Here is a 22876-nt window from a genome sequence, read left to right as displayed (position 1 = left end):
TATGCTAATGAGATAGCTTGTGGCTGGAGGCCGCTAGTAGCTTCAGAATGGGGGCTGGTCACCAGAAACATCAAGGCATGATCAGAGGGAACATTCAGCCATAACTGCAACCTCTGGAGAGGGGAGAGGGGCTGAAGATGAGTGAATCACCCATGGCCAATTATTTTATCAATCATGCCTCCCTAAGGAAACCTCAAAAACCCTAACAATGGAGTTTGGAGATCCCTGGATTAACATATCAAAATGTTGGGAGGGTAGTGTGCCTGGAGGGCATGGATGCTTAATGCACCACCCCTATACCTTGCCATACACATCTCTTCCATTTGGCTGTTCCTGAGTTGTAGTCTTTATAAGCTGGTAATAGTAAGTAAACGTTTCCTGAGTTTTATAAGCTATTCTAGCAAATTATTAAACCAGGGGGTGGGATGGGGCGGTCACGGGAACCCCTAATTTGTAGCCAAGTCAGACAGAAGTGTGGATAACGTGGGGACCGAATACTTACAACTGACATCTGAAGCGAGGGCAGTTTGGTGGGACTGAGCATGCTAACCCTGGGTAGTGTCGAAATTGAATTGTAGGACACCAGTTCAATTTTTAATTGGAGAACTGGAGAATTGCTTGATGTGGAAAACCCCCACATTTGGTGTCAGAAGTGTTGTGAGTAAAAACAGCTCAGTGTATTATAGTGTATTCATTTACACAAGGTTAAAAATCAGTTTCACCCCAACCATGTCACCATGGGGAAGTCATGACCTCACTGAGCCTGTTTCCTCAAATGAAAAATGGAAATGCTACTCTCCCTTCACCTCAAAGGATTATGGTAAGGCTGAAATGAGAAACCTGTGTGGAGTGCCCAACACATAGTACTTCATCAAGGATAGTCCACTTCTCTAGTGATAGAGTGCAGCATGCTATACTGCACTTTGTCTTTCTACAAGGGTACCAAACTCCTTTTCAGTCTACAATCCAAGATAGACTGTGATAATATGTGTCAGAATAGACGAGATACCTGGTTTGGCGAAAGGGAGAACACAGTTAATGGTGCATTAAGAATGGCTAAATGGTCAGCAGTGACTCCAGGGCAAGCTACCAGTGATAAAGAATCCCAGCACCAGGTACCTAGCTCAGCTTTCTGCTGTTCCAGTTTAGTACTCTATCCAAAATGCTGGGGATCAGAAGTGTTCTGGATTTTGGAGTATTTCCATATACATAATGACATATTTTGGAGATGGGATCCAAGTCCAAACACGAAATCCATTTATGTTTCATATACACATTATATACATAAGTCTGAAGGTAATTTTATAATTACTTTTAATGATTTTGTGCTTGAAACAAAGTTTGTGTATGTTGAACCATTTTATTGCCCTTTGTAGGCAGGCTTGCATGGGAGAATCTGGGCCTGTGTGGAAAGGATATATAGTAGCTGAAGGGGGCTTACAGAATCTCTTTTCCCTTGGGGATGCTGAGTAAACAGTGTGTTATATGTAGGAACCTAGTTTTTAGATTCCTTCCTGGGCAGGGGTCGTCGCGAGAGACCACTCGACACGGAAGTCACAGCGGAGAGATTTATTGCTAGCGCGCTAGGGTCCTATGTCCGAAGTTCAGAATCTCTTTTCCCTTGGGGATGCTGAGTAAACAGTGTGTTATACACCTTCATTTTGACTGTGACATGTCACATGACATGAGGTATGGAACTTTCCTCACTTGTGGCATCATGTCAGCACTCAGAAAGTTTCCTCATTTTTGGATTAGGGATGCTCCACCTGTATTAAGCTGAAAACATGAAACAGCATGTTCACAAGCATGTCTTAAGATCTGGACTGATAATGACAGGCTTCTGCCAGTATCATCTCAGTGAAACAAAGTGGATGGAAAACACTTGAGAAAAGTAACTTTAATTTTCTTATCTGAACTGTTATATACAAAGATGATCACTTTCAGAGTAAAATTAAGAATGACCAGAATAATTTTACAAAACTTTCCAAGAAACAACACAGTTAAATTTACAGAATATGCCTAAAATATAAGAATATTCAAGTGAAGAAATATTAAGCTAGTGCTCAGAATACCAGACTATGGAGTGGGGGGTGTTGCAGGGCAGAAGTTGCTTTTTGAGATCTTTCTTGCCTTAAGCCTGAATGCTTCATGTTCCCAAAGAATCCAATTATGGAAACAAAAATTCCCTCATATTCAGTTTCACTTTAAAATACAATAAACAGGTTACATTCTCAATTGTTATTAAGTTGCTTATACAAACTTAAAGTCAAGAGCATAACTTCAGGATCTGCACTTTTTATGTCAAGTGCTTTAACTAAGCAGTTTAGGGCCTCCTGGATTTTTCCACACTCTTTTAGTTCTTTTCCACGCTTTACAAGAGTCTCATAGTCATTCGTAGCCTCTGCCACCTGGGGAGAACCAACCAACTGTTCACCAGACAAAGGCTCAGGGGCACCAAGAGAGGTCTCTTGAGCTAGAGCACTAGGCTTAGATGTCGTTAACCAGCTGGACTTGTTTTCTGAAGACAGTGTTTCTCCTGAAGGATCCTCTTCTGTATACTTGGAGGCTTCGCCACTGCTTTCCTCTGCCCCTTCTTCTGGATAATCTTCAGCACCCTTTGCTTCACTGCTGTCGTCAAGTCTTTCCTCCATGTCCTCCACGTGGTCTAAAACCATATTAATAAGAGACCTCCTAGAAGCCAGAGATCTTCTAGAGTTCATAGACTTATTTACACTACTGGGTATTTGAGATGAAAAGAACCTTCCCGGTGGACTGATGTCATTTTTGGGAGTTGAAGCATCAAATTGTTTCACAGATGAGAATTGAAAGAGAGATGTGTTGAATGGATTTGTGCTTGAGGTATCTTTAAAAGAATCATCTTCATCTTCGCCATCTGAAACAATCCTTCTAGCTTTACTTCTGATTTTTGCTTTAACTACTACTTCTTCTGGTTCATCATCTTTCTCAGAAAACTCCCAACTGAGACATGTTTTGCTATGCACAAACCCTGCTCTGGAATTAGGTGCAGAGCCACACAAGCTATTTTCTTTCTCAACATGTTCTAAAGACTGACCGGAAAAATTTTGTCTGTTGTCTGCTGAGTCTTCCAAGAAAAGATTGAAATCACATGCATACTGTGGTGAAGATGCTAAACGTTCCTCTTCCAACTTGGCCTCACTTGCTTGAGCATCCTGCAGTGCACTATGGGATGCTGAAAGGTCATCAGCTATTTCAATAATGGATACATTTGATTCTGCATTTTGACTTTCATTTGTTATGGAACTAATGGGCCAAGGATTGCAATGATGTAAAATCTCATCATCCTTTAGTTGATCTAAATTTGGCCCAAGATCAGCTTTGGTTGATTTGCTAAGTACATAATTAAAACTTTCCAGAGGATCCTCTTGCAGTGCCTCTTGCTTAGGCCCCTCTTGTAATGTCTCTTTTTGTACAGCTTCATTTTTAGTTGCAAAGCTTTTTTCCATTCCCAATGAAGAGTTAGTACAAAGTTCTTCTACACTTCCAAACCCCTTGGGTAAAGTAGCTATAGAGTCAGCACTACATGTACCTTCATATGGGTGCCTACCATCTTGCAAGGTGGTAACATTAACCTTTATACTGGAGAGATCTTGTTTCTCACCCTCTTCGGGCAGATCATCAATGACTACACTTGCCATTTTGGAACTGATATCTTCTTCCTGAGTATGACGAGTACTTATAAGAGGTGAAGGCTGAGGCTGTGGTTTATTCAATTTAGGGCATTTCTTCTTTGTTGAAGAAGGAAATACAGGTTCTCTTAGCCAGGCCCCCTCATTTCTATTTCTTTGTTGTTCCATCAGGAGCTCTTTATTTTGAGACTCAAATTCAACAAGGAATTGCGCTTTCTGAACCCTTTGTTGAATATAGTGAGATTCTTCTACCACATCAAGTTCTTCTTTAATAGATAGATCACATGTGTACATCAAATCATGGTCTGAGATTCCGGCTATCCCCAAAGACTGCAGGTAGGCAATGTGTTCATCTAGTTTTGTATCAGATTTCCTCTGAGCAGCATGCAAAGACTGAAGCTGCAGCTGGGTTACAGAGTTCTGAAGATCCTCGATTGTAAAGAGCTCTCTTAATTCTTGCTTACTAAAATATCGGAAAGGGTTCTTTTTTTCACCAGTAGTTTGTCTTATTAATGAGTCCTTGAAAACCTGTCTTCTGTATATTTTTTCCTCTACAGTCCCACAAGTGATTAGCCTATAAACCACAACATTCTGTTTTTGTCCAATTCGGTAAACTCTATCCACAGCTTGAGCATCAGTTGCAGGATTCCAGCTAGGGTCAAAAATGACCACTCTAGTTGCTGCAGTTAATGTTAAACCGACACCACCTACTTGAGTGGTAAGCAGAAAAACAGAGTAATCTTTATTTTGCTGGAATAAGTTAATTCTTTTTTCTCGTTCCAAAAGATGAGTAATCGTCCCATCAATTCGCAATGTCTTAAAGTGCCTATTCTTTAAGAGGCGTTCGATGATGTTTAGAATTTGCCTTGATTGAGAAAACACCAGAGTTTGATGTCCCTCATCTCGCAGCCTCTTAAGTAAGTCCATTAGGAATATCATTTTTCCAGATTCTTCCATCAATGTGTTATCAGTTATTTGATCAATATGGTCCACATCTGGGGAATCTTCCCCCTCATTTCCATCTTGAGCAGAGAATGTCCCAAGATTTAGCAAACAGCAAGCCCGTGCAGACAGCAGCCTAGGATGATCACACAGCTTCTTTAAGACACCTAGCTCAGCCAAAGGTGAGCGCGTCTCCATTAGCAACTCCTTGATATGATCTAAAGACACAAATTTCCTGTATATTTCTTCTTGTAAAGGCACAAGTCGTATCCAAATAATTAAATCATTTTTCCTGGAAAGGGAAGGCATTTCACAAATGGCATCAACATCTGGATTCTTTTCATTAAGTCTGACCTCTGGGTTGCTTGACTTTTTCTTCTGTACGTCTTCTTTAGTCCTCCTGAGAAAATAGGGTTTTATGATTGCCATTAAGTTTTCAGATATTTTAAATCCCAAGGCTTTTTCTCCTGGGGTAGCATCTTTCTCTCTGGCTCTAGTAATAGGATTTTCATACTCCATTTTAAAAGTTTTTAATGTTCCCAGCAGGGACCCTTGACAAGCAAAATCAAATAGGGACCATAGTTCTTGTAAATTATTCTGGATTGGGGTTCCTGTGAGGAGGAGGCGATTACTTGCAGGAATAGCACGAGCACATATTGCTGACTTAGTAGATGACGTTTTTATTTTATGTGCTTCATCAAGGATGACATAGTCCCACACAAACTCTTGGCCCCTAAAGCTTGAAAGTTGCTGCCAGTTATTGATTAACATTTGATAAGTAGTGATAATGACACCATTCCTTTGCTGAATCCGATTGAGGTTTCTGGTCCGTTCATCCTTGCTAGGACCATGAAAGGTTTTGACTCTCATTCCTGGAGTCCACTTGATGAATTCTTTTACCCATGTGTTAATAAGATTGGTTGGCATGATCAGCAGCACATGATTCACAAGTGAAGCATCAAACATACCAGAAAGGAAAGCAATGATTTGAACAGTCTTCCCTAATCCCATATCATCAGCCAATATACCACCTTTTCTTCCATCCCTATACAGCCTATAGAGGAAAGCTATGCCTTCCTTCTGGTGCTCAAAGAGTTGGTCGTGCAGTTCTCGATAAAGCAGCAGGCCAGAGTTGCACACATCTGTAAATTCATCATCTCCCTGTTCTGCCAACTCCTCCAAGGCTTCCTGTATTTTTTGGATTCTGCTCAGCACCTTTTCATTGGGAAAAATGTCCTTTGCCAAATTGAAAAGTTTAAATGCTTCTTCCAGATCTCCATTCTTAGTTGCTTCTTTGGCCTCTTTCACATATCTATAAAAAAGGTAAAAAAAAAAAAAAAAAAAAAAAAAAAAGAGAAGAGAAAGGAAACATTGAACATTCAGTCTAAGAATGCTTTAGAGTTCATTTTAGAATCCAAACTGCAGCTGGACTTTTAATATCCTCAATTCAGGATGGGAAAGATTAGCACAGAAGATGCCAATGAAAGCTGGCATCACTTGAGACACAAACAAACATCCACCAGATGCTGCCAGCAACACCTTCAGGCACTAGTTGTGGAAAATGAATGTGCAAAGATTATTGGTTCCACAGTATTTTTTTTTTAAGTTGGCACCCATAAGAAGTATGAAGTGATATTTTTTGTAAAACCTCTATGTGTAGGGGCATGGAAACATGGGAACTTCTCTGGCCTTATTTTCCTGGAGCTCCGTGATGCATTTGACACTATTGATCACTCCCTTCCCCTCTTAAAATTCCCTCCTTTCAGATTCCTATAGATTCCTTCTGGTTTTCCTCCTCTTCACTGACCATTTCTTCTGTGTTCTTCCTCCCAGAGGACTCAGTCCTAGGACCTCTTCTCACTCTTTTTAGTCTCTCCTCAAGTTTTCCCAGAGCTTCCACTCCCACCTATGTGCTCATGACTCCCAAATCACTCTCTCCAACCCAGAGCTGTCCCTCAAGCTCTACTCTAGACCCATATTCCAGCTGCCTTCTGGACATCTCCACTTGAAATCAAATTTAATTCATCCCAAACTAAACTCATTATTTGTCCTCTAAAAACGTGCTTCTCCATTTGTGTGCTAGTAAATAACACTACCATCTATTTAGCCATCCAAACTTCAAATCTGAAGAGAATCCTTGACCCCAACCTAAAGAGGAGTCATCCTTGTCCTTTCCTTTCTTTTTATGCCCCACCCCCAGGCCAGGCAGTCCCAAGTCCTACTAACTTTATTTCCCAAGTTATAACCACCTTCTTTCCATCTCTACTACCATTACTGTGGCCCAAGTCACCATCATCTCTGGCCTGGATAATTGCAGCTTCCTACTCACTGCTCTCCCTACATAAACTCTTGCCCCTCCAATACACTCTGTATATAGCAGCCAGCAATACTGTCTTAAAGCATAAAATAAATCATGTCACTCCTCTGCTTAAAGTTCTTCAGTGGTTTATGGTCAATTACTTTCAGTAAGTGCGCCAAAATAATTCACTGGGGAAAGAACTCTTTTCAACTGGATATCCATGTGCAAAAGAATGAAATTGGACCCCTACTCATACCGTATACAAAAATTAACTCAAAATGGATCAAAGACCTAAATCTAAGGGCTAAACCTACAAAATTTAGGAAAAAATATAGGTGTAAAAATCTTCATGACTTGGATTTGGCAGTATCTTAAATATGATGCCAAACACACAAGCAACCAGAGGGGGAAAAAATATATACAGGACTGGGTGTGGTGGCTCATGACTGTGATCCCAGCACTTTGGGGAGGCCAAGGCAGGAGGATTGCTTGGGGTCAGGAGTTTAAGACTAGCTTGAACAACATAGAGAAACTGTGTCTCTTAAAAAATAAATAAATAAAAGGAAAAAAAGATATACAGATGGGCAATAAGCACATGAAAAGACTCTCAACATCATTGGTTGTCAGGGAAAGGCAAACCAAAACCACAAGGAGATACCACTTCCCATTAGGATGGCTATAACCAACAAGTGGGAAAACATAAGTGTTGGCAAGGTGTGAAAAACTCCCACTATTGGTGGGAATTATTAATTATTCAGAGCTGCTTTGGAAAGCAGTCTTGATCTATGTTCTAGAGCTTGAAGGAAAAAATAACAGTTTTAAATTATTAGACTATTTCCAAGTTCCTGAACTGGTAACCTACCCAGTATCCTGAAACCCCTATGAAACCTGGGGTTCTGTGTAACTCTAGCCAGGCGTCTTCCCCAGAGACTAAAGTGCTGCCCCTGATCCCTAGCTCTGGGCCAGAGTCCCCCCTAATCACACACACCAGCCTTTTAAATGGCAACTGTGTGCCTAGACTTCTTAGCACCAGCCTAAAATACTTATTGCTGTGCTCTACCCACCCTCTGGAACCCCCATTTGTCAACCTCTGCCTGAACCACAACCAGAGTTTACAGTATTCCTTGGACATCACTGCTTTCTGGCTGGGTTAAACCGCTGCTGTGAGCCAAGCTGCCTTCCCCAGTCCCTGGTCCACCCTAGTTAGCAGGTCTGTCTAACAACTGCATCTCAGCTATTCCTTTCCCCTCAGTCTATTCCACCAATCAAGTTGGACCTAGGATGGTATTCTTTCCCTACAATGGAATCGGGGGGGTGGGGGGTGGGAATAAATGCTTTTTATAGCACTGCCCTGGATATCTGATTATTTGCAAGACTAGAATGCTTTTTACAATGCAGTTTGGTTTAGCCACTTAGCTTCTAATCACTTCCATTTTTCAGTGCTTGGAGGGAAAACATGTCCTTTTTATTGCTAATGTAATGATTTATCCATCTATAGCACACAGGATCCCTAATGATCTGGATAACTTAGCTAACACTTCATGGGCTCAAATATTTTTCCAGAATTGCTCCCCTGTTTTCCTTGAACATAGGCAGGGAGAAGCTAGGCCTGCTTGGAAGCCAGGAGGACATGGAGGAGTAACCAGTTCAGGACAAAGAACCATACCCCTCAACCAAGAGAACAAGAAGAATAGTGCTAGAGTATGGGGGGAAATGTCGGTTTTTAATTCCATAGGAAGGGACAATAAAAACAAAAATTTGTATGTTTAAATGGTTTTACCTGAAATTATATGACTAGAGCATGATTCTCTTTAAGGATTGTTTAAAAGGACATCTAATCACCTCCCAGGAGGTCTCTCCCCCTACACATGAGGATTACAATCTGGATTACAATTCAAGATGAGATTATGGGTGGGGTCACAGCCAAACCCTATCAGTGGCACATGCCTGTAGTCAGTCCAGCTATTCAGGAGGCTGAGGCAAGAGGTTCGCTTCAGCATGGGATGTCTAGGCTGCAGTAAGCCATGATCGCACCACTGCACCCCAGCCTGGGTGACAGAGCAAGACCCATTTAAAATATATATATTTATATATATATATATATAAATATATATATATATATATATATATATTATACAAACAACTCCTGGAAGAAGGGGATACAACAATTAAACTTGGGCTACAAAGTCCTGTTATCTGGAAAGCTACCCTTTCACTGGCAAAACTGCCTAGTTGCTAACTCCCTGGGTCATAACCCCACCTAAAGGTCTTCTCCATAAGAAGCCCTGCCCAAGTGGCCATTTAAAATCATCTCTGTGGCTGGGCATGGTCGCTTATGCCTGTAATCCCAGCACTTTGGGAGGCTGAGGCAGGTGGATCACCTGAAGTCAGGAATTCGGGACCAGCCAGGCCAACATGGTGAAACCCCGTCTCTAAAAAAATACAAAAAAATTAGCTGGGTGTGGTGGTGGGTGCCTGTAATCCCAGCTACTCGGGAGGCTGAGACATGAGAATCACATGAACCTGGGAGGCGGAGGTTGCAGTGAGCCAAGATCGCACCACTGTACTCCAACCTGTGCACCACGGCGAGACCCCATCTCAAAAAATAAATAAATGAAAAATAAAATCATCTCTGCCCCAAAGCTATTTGCTCAGATGCAAACATCTTCCTTGACCATAGCCAATTAACCTCTCAACATCTAATCCACCTCCCTTTGGAACTGGCTGATACCTTGAGAAACCTTTCTTCTCCACAGAGTCTGCTGGTTCAGATGCTGAAAGTTTTTCTATCTGGAGAAACCAATAAGCCATACTATTATACCTATGCCCCAAAGAGCTAAGCTAAGCTAAACACACAATGTTTGCAAATGAGCAGCTGAAAAGGCACACAAGCTTAAGTCGCAGAAGACACACACTTGATTTTTCTTGTGGAGGGCCCTTTGGAACATTCCCTACAAAGTTATTTTAGAATGTGAAGAGATGGCTGGGAGCAGTGGCTTGAGCCTCTAATCCCAATACTTTGGGAGGCCGAGGCAGGCAGATTGCTTGAGCCCAGGAGTTTGAGACTAGCCTGGGCAACATATTGAAGCCCTGGTCTCTACAAAAAATAGAAAAAAATTAGCCAGGTTTGGTGGCATGCGCCCATAGACCCAGCTACTGGGAGGCTAGGGTTGCAGTGAGCTATGATCGTGTTACCACTGCACTCCAGCCTGGGCTACAGAGCCAGACCCTGTCTCAAAAAAAAAAAAAAGAAAAAGAAAAGAATGTGAAGAGACAGAGAACTGAATGCAAAGACCTAACTCAATAAAACTTTGTTTTCTTCACATGCAAAACAATCAGAAATGCTTTTTGTTTCGTAATCTGGCCACCAGTCACTAGGCCCATATAGGGTTGGAGGAACCTAGACCTGCTAATCTCGGTGCATGTGAGTGGGGTTATCGCTGTCCTCTCAACAAGAACCCAGTTTTGAGAGACAGGACTAGCTGGATTTCCTAGGCTGACTAAGAATTCCTAAGCCTAGCTGGGGAAGGTGACCGCACCTACCTTTAAACTTGGGGCTTATAACTCAGCTCACACCTGACCAATCAGGTAGTAAAGAGGGCTCACTAAAATACAAATTAGGCTAAAAGCAGGAGGTAAAGAAATAGTCAAATCATATATCACCTGAGAGCACAGGGGGAGGGACAATATAAACAGGCATTCCAGCCGGGAGGGGCAACCTCCTTTGGGTCCCCTCCCATTGTATGGGAGCTCTGTTTTCACTCTATTAAATCTTGCAACTGCACACTCTTCTGGTCTGTGTTTGTTACGGCTTGAGCCGAGCTTTCACTCACCGTCTACCGCTGCGTTTCTGATACAGCAAGGCGCCCATTGCCGCTCCGGATCAGGCTAAAGGCTCGCCATTGTTCCTGCATGACTAAGTGCCCGGGTTTGTCCTAATCGAGCTGAACACTAGTCACTGGGTTCCACGGTTCTCTTCCATGACCCACAGCTTCTAATAGAGCTATAACACTCACCACATGGCCCAAGGTTCTGTTCCTTGGAATCCGTGAAGCCAAGAACCCCAAGGTCAGAGAACAAAAGGCTTGCCACCATCTTGGGAGCTCTAAGAACAAAGACCTGCCCGTTAACAGTTTCCCTATACTGATCCAGCTCCTGGAGTATCAGCTCCCTGACATGTCTTTATGTCCAGTCCCCTTGTCAAGATGCATGTAGACACATTAGACACAATAGATGTCTTTTGATTCTCCATCAAAATCAATAAAACGTAAAACATTTGGATAACATAAAAATTGCAGGTGACCTGAATGCCAGTATTGAAAACGGCCCATTTAAAGCCCAAGTCATGGCAGAGTAGGCTAGGAAGATTCCTTCCTTTTGGCCTCACTTTCAGGGATGGTCATTTTAATCAGTGTGGGGATCATTTTAAAATCACATATAAACACAATATTATTAAATAGTAGTGATTTCTGAGATAAATTAGGGGAGAATATGGTTCACATTTCAGTCAAACAATGTTTAATAATTAGCTTTTCCCTGCTTAGCACCATTTATAAGACAGGCATTTAAGAGTCAAACAAACAAACAAACAAACAATGTTGCTTTACCCCTAATAACCAAAAACTGGAAACAACCCCAGCACTTTGGGAGATTGAGGCGGTTGGATCACCTGAGGTCAGGAGTTTGAGACCAGCCTGGCCAACGTGGTGAAACCCATCTCTACTAAAAATACAAAAATTAGCCAGGTGTGGTGGCAGGCACCTGTAATCCCATCTACTCCGGAGACAAAGGCAGGAGAATTATGTGAACCCGGAAGGCGGAAGTTGCAGTGAGCCAAGATTGTGCCACTGCACTCCAGCCTGGGTGACAGAGTGAGACTCCATCTCAAAAAAAAAAAAAAAAAGTTTAGGCCGGGCGCAGTGGCTCATGCCTATAATCCTAGCACTTTGGGAGGCCAAGGTGGGCAGATCACTTGAGGTCAGGAGTTCGAGATCAGCCTGGCCATCATGGTGGAACCTCATCTCTACTAAAAATACAAAAATTAGCCAAGTGTGGTGACGGGTCCCTGTAATCCTAGCTACTCGGAAGGCTGAGGCAGGAAAATTGCTTGAACTCGGGAGGCGGAGGTTGCAGTGAGCCAAGATTGAGCCACTGCACTCCAGCCTGGATGAAAAAGCAAGACTCTGACTCAAAACAAACAAACAAACAAACAACACCAATCTGTGGTATATTCATACAAAGGACTCAATAACAGAAAAGAACAAACTACTACATGTATGAATTTATACATGTATGAATCTCAAATACATGCTGAGGAAAAGCCAGGCATAAAAGAGTAAGTAGAAACTGTGTGATTTCACTTATATCAAGTTCTAAAATAGGCAAAACTAACATATGGTGGAAAACATCAAGACAGTGGTTGCCTCTGGAGGTGGAAATTGCCTGGGAAAGGGCGTGAGGGAACTTTCTGGGGTGATAATAGTATTCTATATCCTGATAGGAGTTTGGGTTACACAGGTGTATGCATTTGTCAAAATTCACCAAATGTACACTTAAGATTTATATATTACTTTGTATGAAAATTTTACTTTAAAAGAAAAAAACTAAACAAATATTGAAATCCACTTAATAGTTTATATGCTGAAGTGTTTAGGGGGAAGTATCCTGATGTCTGCAATTTACTTTGAAATGTATCCTAAAAAAAGAAGATGGACTGATGGAATAGATATGTTGTAAGAATAGGTATGTGATAAAGCAAGTATAGTAAAACATTAATAACAGAATCTAGGTGGTGGGTGAAAAAGACTAAAAAGACTGCTTTGCCAATAGACTGCTGCCTCTCAATTTGAAGGCATACAAAAGCAAGATTCATAACACGCTGCGATTTGGCTTCTTACCTAGCACTCTAATGTAACTGTTCTCATCAAGGACACCAACCTCCATATTGCCAAACTCCATGGACAGTTCTTAGTCTTTATCTTTCTTGACCTTTCTGCTGTGCTTAAAACCACTGATGACTACATGGACAGTTCTTAGTCTTTATCTTTCTTGACCTTTCTGCTGTGCTTAAAACCACTGATGACTACATCCCTCCTGAAGTTTTCCCTCCCCCTTGGGTTCAGTGGCATACAACCCTCTCTCCTAGATTTCTTCTACCTCTCTAACCATTCAAGATGCTCAGTCTGCATCTTGAATTCCTCTCCATCCACATATCCCATATAAAATGGTGGCATTTCTGGGGATCTTTTTGTTGTCAATGTCCTTCTGATTCTATGTACATTTCCAAGAAGATTTTATCCATGGCAGTGTCCTGTACTAGGTTAAATAGAGTCCTCCAAAATTTCATGTGGACCTGGAGCCCGTGAATGTGACCAGGACATTGCAGATGTTATTGATTTAAGATGAGGTCATACTGGATTAGGGTAGGCCCTAACCCCATATGACTAGTGTACTTATGAGAGGTAAATTGAGACACCGAGACATAGAGAGGAGAATGCCATATGAAGATGGAGGCAGATAATGGAGTGATGCATCTATAAGCCAAAAAGCTCCTAGGATTGCCAGTACCATCATAAACTAGGAGAGAAGCTTGAAACAGATTATTTCTCAGACTCCAAAAAGAAACCAACCCTGCTGACACCTTGATTTTAGACTTCCAGTTTCCATAACTGTGACAGAATGTCTAGGTTTAAAAAAAAAAAAATGTGGTAAAATACATATAACCTAAAATTGACATTTTAACCATTTTAAGTGTACAGTGGCATTGATTACATTCACAATGTGTAATCATCACCACTATCTTTCTCATGATACCAAACAGAAACTCTGTACCCATTAAGTTATAACTCTCCATTTCTCCCACCCCTCAGTGACATCTAATCTACTTTTTGTCTCTGTGTATGTGCCTATTCTAGATATTTCATACAGGTGGAATCATATAGTATTTGTCCTTTTGTGTTTGGCAGTGGTTAACCAGATAACCTTGGACTGGAAGATTAAGGAGCTGGAGGTACTAAAGGTCTATACCCATTGTAAAAGAAATTAACTGTCCCTGGAGAATTTTTCATTTTTAGTTAGACTTTATTCCAAAGGGTCAGTCAGGATGTTAGCCACCAAATACTCCCCAAAATAATAAAATTTCTTTCTGCTGAAGAACATTGGCTGGTAGGATACCCTCTAGATGCCAAAGCACATCTGCTATGCCAGAAAAAAGGATAATTTTGGTTTTGGCATAATTACTGTTATGCTATTTTTTTCCGGAGTGATTAGCCAGCAGGTTCAGCTGCTTCTGAGGGCATGTTGTTAGCATGTAGGAGGATGCTTTCTTCCTGTTTATTCTGGCAGAAGGGTATTTGCCCAGTTCAACCAAAAGCAGCACTACAATATTCAGGTCTGATTACAAAGGAGGAGTTCAACAACCCTGCCTGCTTTTACTCACTTTGAAATCAGCCTTGCTCTTCCTGCCTGCTTGTATTCTCTTTATGACAGGGTATGAAGGACCTAAAAGAGCAAGAAGAACCTTGGGCCTCTTTTGAGCCATACAGTTTGGTCCAAATAGTTCTTTTCTGAGGAATCCAAAGCCAATAACCAGATAATAAATACTACAGAAAGCCTTACACTGTTTTCAGTGATTGCTCTTATAGGTGAAATAGAGTACAGAGCTAACAGTGTCAAGCCCCAAACCAAAACTTGTGTAGTCTCCTATCCTAAGAGGCCCAGGCCACCATTAAATTGAATATTCATGTTTTATACATTTTGTTTATGCATATATTGTGAAATATACGTATCTTATATTTCACAATAAAAGTTTTAAAGAATGTTACCTGCCCACCCTAGTGGCCAGGGGATAAGATCATTACCAGAAGGTGGACATGAAAGCTTATTGAGTAGAAAAAAAAATAAAAAAACACAAAAAGAACAAAATACAACAGCAACCGTAATTCCCTACACCTAAGCAAGTGCCTGAAATATGGGCACTCCATGCTGTTCCAGGGAAGAACAGTGTAGAACTCTTGATTCTATTCAATTGACCTATATCTATACTTATACAAGTACCACACTATCTTGACTACTGTAGCTTTGTTGTAAGTTTTGAATTTAGGAACTATGAGTCCTCTAACTTTGTTCCTTTAAAAATTTTCTTTAAATAATAGAGATGGGGGCCAGGTGCGGTGGCTCACGCCTGTAATCCCAGCACTTTGGGAGGCCGAGGCGGGCAGATCACAAGGTCAGGAGATCCAGACCATCCTGACTACCACGGTGAAACCCTGTCTCTACTATAAATACAAAAAATTAGCTGGGCATGGTGGCGGGCGCCTGTAGTCCCAGCTACTTGGGAGGCTGAGGCAGGAGAATGGCGTGAACCCAGGAGGCGGAGCTTGCAGTGAGTTGAGATGGCACCACTGCACTCCAGCCTGGGCAACAGAGCGAGACTCCGTCTCAAAAAAAAAAAAAAAAATTAATAATAGAGATGGGGTATCACCATGTTGCCCAGCCTGGTCTCAAACTCCTGGCCTCAAGTGATCCTTCTGTCTCAGTCACCTGAGTAGCTGAGATTACAGATGTGAGGCACCATGGCCGGCTAACTTTACTCTTTTTTAAGATTGTTTTGGCTATTCTGGGTCCCCTGCATTTCTATATGGCTTTTATAATACTTTGTCAATTTCTTTCTCTCTCTTTTTTTTTTTTTTTTTTTTAAACAGAGTCTCGCTCTGTCACCCAGGCTGGAGTGCAGTGGCACAGCCTCAGTTCACTGCAACCTCTGCCTCCCAGTTTCAAGGGATTCTCCTGCCTCAGCCTCCCGAGTAGCTGGGATTATGGGTGTGCACCACCCCCACCCGGCTAATTTCTATATTTTTACTAGAGACGGGGTTTCACTATGTTGGCCAGGCTGGTAGCTCATCAATTTCTGCAAAAAAGCCACCTGGGATTTTCTTAGATGTAGCATTAGAATCTGTAGAACACTTTGGGAAGTACTGCCGTTTTAAAGATATTATGTCTTTCAATCCATAAATGCAGGATATCTTTCTTTTATTTAGGCCTTCTTAAATTTCTTTCAACAATGTCTTACAGTTTTCAGTATCCAAGTGTTGCACCTCCTCATATAAATTTACTCCTAAGCATTTATTTTTGTTGCTATTATAAATGGAATTGTTTTGGCTGGGCACGGTGGCCCACGCCTGTGATCCCAGCACTTTAGGAGGCCGAGGTGGACGGATCACCTGAGGTCAGGAGTTCGAGACCTGCCTGGCCAACACAGTGAAACCCTGTCTCTACTAAAAATAAAAAAATTAGCTGGGCATGATGGTGGGCACCTGTAATCCCAGCTACTTGGGAGGCTGAGGCAGGAGAATCGCTTGAACCCAGGAGGCGGAGGTTACAGAGAGCAGAGATCGCACCACTGCACTCCAGCCTGGGCAACAGAACGAGACCGTGTCCCAAAAATAAATAAATAAATAAGGCCAGGTGCGGTGGCTCATGCGTGTAATGCCAGCACTTTGGGAGGCCGAGGCAGGAGGATCACCTGAGGTCAGGAGTTTGAGACCAGCCTGGCCAACATGGTGAAACCCCATCTCTACTAAAAATACAAAAATTAGCAGGGCGTGGTGGCCTGCGCCTGAAATCCCAGCTACTCAGGAGGCGGAGGCAGGAGAATCGCTTGAACCTGGGAGACAGGTTGCAGTAAGCTGAGATTGAGCCACTGCACTCCAGCCTGGGCAACAGAGACTCTGCCTCAAAAAATATAAATAAATAGGCTAGGCATAATAGCTCACGCCTGTAATCCCAGCACTTTGGGAGACCAAGGCGGGCGGATCACCTGAGGTCAGGAGTTCAAGACCAGCCTGACCAACATGAAGAAGCCCCGTCTCTACTAAAACTACAAAAATTAGCCAGGTGTGGTGGTGGGCACCTGTAATCCCAACTACTCAGGAGGCTGAGGCAGGAGAATCGCTTGAAACCAGGAGGCAAAGGTTGCAGTGAGCCAAGATCATGCCAGTGCACTCCAGTCTGGGCAACAGAGCAAGACTCTGTCTCAAAAAAAAAAAAATATACACACACACACACACACACACACACACACACACGTATATGTACATACATATGTATATATACTATATATATTTATATATACAATTATATGTTATATATACAATTATATATTATGTAATTATATATTATATGTAATTGTATATATAAATATATATTTTATATATACGATTAAATTTTGAATATTGATCTAGTATCCTGCAACTTTCTGAATTTATCTATTAGCTCTAATAGTTTTTTGTGGATTCATTAGGGTTTTCTATATTAAAGGTCATGTCATCAAGATACTATAAAAAGAAAAGAAAAGAAAAAACTTACAGACCAACATCCCTTATGAACATTAATGTAAAAATCCTCAACAAAATATTAGCAAATCAGATTCGGCAGCATATTAAAAGGACCATGACCAAGTGAGATTTTATTCCTGGAATGCAAGCATGGTTCAACATACGAAAGTTGATCAATGTAATACATCACATTAACCAATGAAGGAAAAAAACATCTTGTGCTTTGGCACCCAGAGAGATCATACCAGGCAATGTTCTTCAGCATGAAAGAAGTTTCATTATCTCAAATGATGCAGAAAAAAGCATTTGACAAAATTTAATACCTTTTCATGATAAAAACACTCAAAAAACAAAACTACCTCAACCTAATGAAAGTCATACATGAAAAACACAATGAACATCATATTCAATGATGAAAGACTGAAAGCTTTTCCTCTAAGATCAGGAACAAGAAAGAATCCCTGCTTTCACCAATTCTATTCAACACAGTACTGGAAGTTCTAACCAGAGCAATTAGGCAAGAAAAAGAAATAAAAGGGCCGGGTGCAGAGATTCATCCCTGTAATCCCAACACTTTGGGAGGCCAAGGTGGGAGGATCACTTGAGGCAAGGAATTTGAGACCAACCTGGACAACAAAGCAAGACCTCCATCTCTACAAAAAAATTAAAAAACCAGCCAGGCATGATGGCACATGCCTGTGGTCATAGCTACTCAGGAGGCTGAGGCAGGAAGATCACCTGAGCCCAGGAGTTTAAGGCTGCAGCAAGCCATGATCCCAGCACTGCACTCCAGCCTAGGCAACGGAGTGATATGCTGTCTCTAAAAAACAAAAACAAAAACAAAAAAAAAAAGAAAGGAAAGAAAGAAAGAAAGAAAAGTCCTCCAAATTAGGAAGGAAGAAGTAAAATTATCTCTGTTCACAGGTGATATGATCTCAGATGTAGAAAACCCTAAAGATTTTTCACAACAAAACTGATAGAACTAATAAACTCAGCAAAGTAACAGGATACAAAGTCAACAACCAAGTATCGGTTGCAATTCTATATACTAACAATGAACAATCTGAAAAGGAAATTACAAAAACAATTCCATTTATAACAGCATCAAAAAGAATAAAACACTTAGGAATTAATTTAACCAAGGAGTAAAAGACTTGTACAATGAAAATTTAAAAACACCACTAAAATAAATTAAGACATAAGTAAATGGAAACACATTCCATGCTCATGGATTAGAATACAGTATTTTTAAGATACCATACTATCCACTGCAATCTACAGATTCAATGCAATCCCTGTCAAACTCCCAGTGATGTGTTTTGAAGAAATAGAAAACCCCTTCCTAAAATTCATGGCCAACCACAGTGGCTCAGTTGAGGTCAGGAGTTTGAGATCAGCCTGGCCAACATGGTGAAACCCCGTTTCTCCTAAAAATACAAAAATTAGCCAGGCGTGGTGGCACATGTCTGTAATCCCAGCTACTCAGGGGCTGAGGCAGGAGAATTGCTTGAACCCGGGAGGCAAGGCTGCAGTAAGCCAAGATTGCATCACTGCACTCCAGCCTGGGAAGCGATATAGCAAGACTCCATCTCAAAAAAAAAAAAAAAAAAAAACCCTTCCTAAAATTCATATGAAATCTCAAGGGACCCTGAATAGCCGTGAAAACAATGTTGAGAAAGAACAAACCTACAGGACTCACTTCCTGATTTCAAAACTAACTACAATACTACAATAATCAAAACACTATGGTACTGGCATAAAGACAGATATGTAGACTCATAGACTAGAACAAACAGCCCAGAAATAAAACTTTGCATATATAGTTGAATGATTTTTTCACAAGACCATTCAATGGGGAAAGGACAGTCTTTTCAATAAGTGGCACTGGGGAAACTGGATATTCACATGCAAAAGAATGAAGTTGGACCCTTACCTCACATCATATACAAAAATTAACTCAAAATGGATCAAAGTCCTAAAACTATAAAATAATTAGATGAAAACAGGGCAAAAGTTTCACAACATTTGGCTGGGCGGATGGCTCACGCCTGTCATTCTGGTACTTTGAAAGGCTGTGGCAGGAGGATCACTTGAAGCCAGAAGTTCAAGACCAGGCCGGGCATGGTAGCTCACACCTATAATCCCTGCACTTTGAGAGACCAAGCCAGGTGGATCACTTGAGGTTAGGAGTTTGAAACCAGCCTGGCCAACATGGTGAAACTCCGTCTCTACTAAAAATACAAAAATTATCCAGGCGTGGTGGCGCATGCCTATAATCCCAGCTACTCAGGAAGCTGAGGCAGAAGGTTTGCTTGAACCCAGGAGGTGGAGGTTGCAGTGAGCTGAGATTGCACCACTCCAATCCAGCCTGGGAGACAGCAGAGCAAGACTCCATCTCAAAAAAAAAAAAAGAAAGAAAGAAAGAGAAAAAAAAAAGCTTCAAAATATTGGATTTGGCAATAATTTCTTGGACATGACACCAAAGGCACAAACAACTACAAAATAAACCAATTGAACCTCAGGAAAAAATTCAAAATTTGTACATCAAAAGACAATTATCAACAGAGTAAAAAGGCAACCCATAGAATGGGAGAAATATTCGTTAATTATATATCTGATTAATATCCAGAATATATAGAGAACTAAAACTCAACAACAAAGAAACAAAAAACTTAATTCAAAAATGGGCAAAGTACAAAATACAAAAAAATGGGAATAGACAATTCTCCAAAGATATGCAAATGGCTAATAAGCACATGAAAAAATGCTTGACATCACTTAATTACTGCAGAAATGCAAATCAAAACTAGAAAATACTACCTCACAGCTATTAAGATGACTATTATCTTAAAAAACAAATTAGCCAGGCATGGCGGTGCATGCCTGTGGTCCCAGCTACTTGGGAGGCTGAAGTGGGAGGATGACTTGAGCCTGGGAGACGGAGGTTGCAGTGAGCAAAGATCACACTACTGCACTCCAGCTTGGGCAACAGAAACAGACCTTATCCCCCGCTCCCTTCTCCCTCCAAAAAAAGCAGAAAATAAGTGTTAGGGAGGATGTGGATAAATTGTGAACCCATGTGCACTGTTGATGGAAATGTAAAACGGTATAGCCTCTGTGGAAAACAGTATGGCAGTTTGTATTAGTCTGTTATGCTGCTGATAAAGACATACCCGAGTCCGGGTAATTTATAAAGGAAAGAGGTTTAATTGACTCACAGTTCCACATGGCTGGGGAGACCTCACAATCATGGTAGAAGAGCAAGGGACATCTTACATGGTGGCAGGCAAGAGAGCTTGTGCAGGGGAACTCCCATTTATAAAACCATCAGATCTCATGAGACTTATTCATTACCAGGAGAACAATATGGGAGAAACCACCTCCAAGATTCAATTATCTCCACCTGGCCCCACCCTTGACACATGGAGATTATTACAATTCAAGGTGAGATTTGGGTGGGGACACAGCCAACCCATATCACAGTTTCTCAAAAAATTAAAAATAGAATTACCATATGATCCAGCAATTCCACTTTTGGGTATATATGCAAAAGAATTGAAAATGGGATCCTGAAGAGATATTTACATACCCATGTTCATACTAGCATTACTCATAATAGCCAAGAGATGGAAGCAATCCAGGTATCCAGACAGATAAATGAATAAGCAAAATATGGTCTATACACACAATGAAGTGTCATTCAGCTTAAAAAGGAAGAAAATCCTGTCACATGCTACAGCATAGATGAACCTTGAGGATATTATGGTAAGCAAAATAAGCCAATCACAAAAAGATACATACTGCATGATTCCATTTATGAGGCACCTAGAGTAGTCAAATTCATAGAGGCAGACAGAAGAACGGTGGTACCCAAGGCCAGGAGGATGAGGAAATGGGGAGTTACGCTTAATGGTTATAGAATTTCAATTTTACAAGATGAAAAGAGTTACAGAGATGGATGGTGGTGATGTATGTACAACACTGATGTGGTTTGGCTGTGTCCCCCCCCAAATATAAACTTGAACTGTATCTCCCAGAATTCCCAAATGTTGCAGGAGGGATCCAGGAGGAGGTAATTGAATCATGGGGGCCAGTCTTTCCCCTGCTATTCTCATGATAGTGAATAAGCCTCATGAGATCTGATGGGTTTATCAGGGGTTTCCACTTTTGCTTCTTCCTTGTAAGAAGAGTCTTTCACCTCCAGCCATGATTCTGAGGCCTCACCAGCCATGTGGAACTGTAAGTCCAAATAAACCTCTTTTTCTTCCCAGTCTTGGACATCTTTTTATCAGCAGTGTGAAAATGGACTAATACAGTAAATTGGTACCATGAGAGTGGGGCACTGCTGAAAAGACACCTGAAAATGTGGAAGCGACTTTGGAACTGGGTAACAGGCAGAGGTTGGAACAGTTGACAGGGCTCAGAAGAAGATAGGAAATGGCTCATGCCTGTAATTCCAGCACTTTGGGAGGCCGAGGCAGGCAGATCACGAGGTCAGGAGGTCGAGACCAACCTGGCCAACATGGTCAGGTCAGGTCAAAAAACAAAAAAAAGACAGTAATATGTGGGAACATTTGGAACCTCCTAGAGACTTGTCAAATGGTTTTGAGAACAATGCTGATAGTGATATGAACAATAAGGTCCAGGTTGAGGTGGTCTCAGATGGAGATGAAGAACTTGTTGGGAACTGGAGCAAAGGTGATTCTGTTGTATCAAAGAGACTGGCGGCATTTTGCCCCTGCCATAGAGATTTGTGGGACTTTGAACTTGAGAGAGATGATTTTTAGGGTATATGGTGGAAGAAATTTCTTTTTTCTTTCTTTTTTTTTTTTTTTTTTTTGAGACGTAGTCTCACTCTGTCGCCCAGGCTGGAGTGCAGTGGCGTGACCTCGGCTCACTGCAACCTCTGCCTCCTGGGTTCAAGCGATTCTCCTGCCTCAGCCTCCTGAGTAGCTGGGATTACAGGCAGGCACCACCACACCCAGCTAAATTTTTTTTGTATTTTTAGTAGAGATGGGATTTCACCATGTTGGTCAGACTGGTCTCAAACTCCTGACCTCATGATCTGCCCACCTTGGCCTCTCAAAATGCTGGGATTACAGGAATGAGCCACTACGCCCAGCCTAGAAATTTCTTTTTTTTTTTTCTTTTTGAGACAGAGTCTCACTCTGTCACCCAGGCTGAAGTGCAGTGGCGCAATCTTGGCTCACTGCAACCTCCACCTCCCGGGTTCAAGGGATTCTCCTGCCTTAGCCTCCTGAGTAGCTGGGACTACAGGCACGTACCACCGTGCCCAGCTGATTTTTGTATTTTTAGTAGAGATGGGGTTTCACCATGTTAGCCAGGATGGTCTTGATATGACCTCGTGAGCCACGTGCCTTGGCTTCCCAAAGTGCTGGGATTACAGGCATGAGCTACCATGCCCAGCCAAGATGAAAGAAATTTCTAAGCAGCAAAGCATTCAAAAGGTGACTTGGGTGCTGTTAAAAGTATTTCATTTTAAATGGGAAACAGAGCATAAAAGTTCCGAAAATTTGCAGCCTAACAATGCAATAGAAAAGAAACAGAGCATAAAAGTTCTGAAAATGTGCAGCCTAAAAATGCAATAGAAAAGAAAAACCCATTTTCTGAGG

At 41.5% G+C, this 22876-nt stretch overlaps 1 protein-coding gene across 1 annotated transcript in view; it reads right to left on the bottom strand.

Annotated features, from left to right (window-relative positions):
* Positions 1-1301: 1301 nt before the first annotated feature.
* Positions 1302-22876, bottom strand: part of ERCC6L (ERCC excision repair 6 like, spindle assembly checkpoint helicase) — a 44111-nt gene continuing 22536 nt past the window's right edge. Inside the window, exon 2 of the mRNA XM_007992067.3 lies at positions 1302-5922. Coding sequence (XP_007990258.3) covers positions 2232-5922 — 3691 coding nt within the window. The 3' untranslated portion in view covers positions 1302-2231. The remainder of the gene's footprint in view (positions 5923-22876) is intronic.

Source organism: Chlorocebus sabaeus, chromosome X (genome assembly GCF_047675955.1).
Source record: "Chlorocebus sabaeus isolate Y175 chromosome X, mChlSab1.0.hap1, whole genome shotgun sequence".
Taxonomy (NCBI): Eukaryota; Metazoa; Chordata; class Mammalia; order Primates; family Cercopithecidae; genus Chlorocebus; species Chlorocebus sabaeus.
The sequence above is the reverse complement of the archived record's forward strand: the minus strand, read 5'-3'. Positions and strand labels throughout refer to the sequence as shown.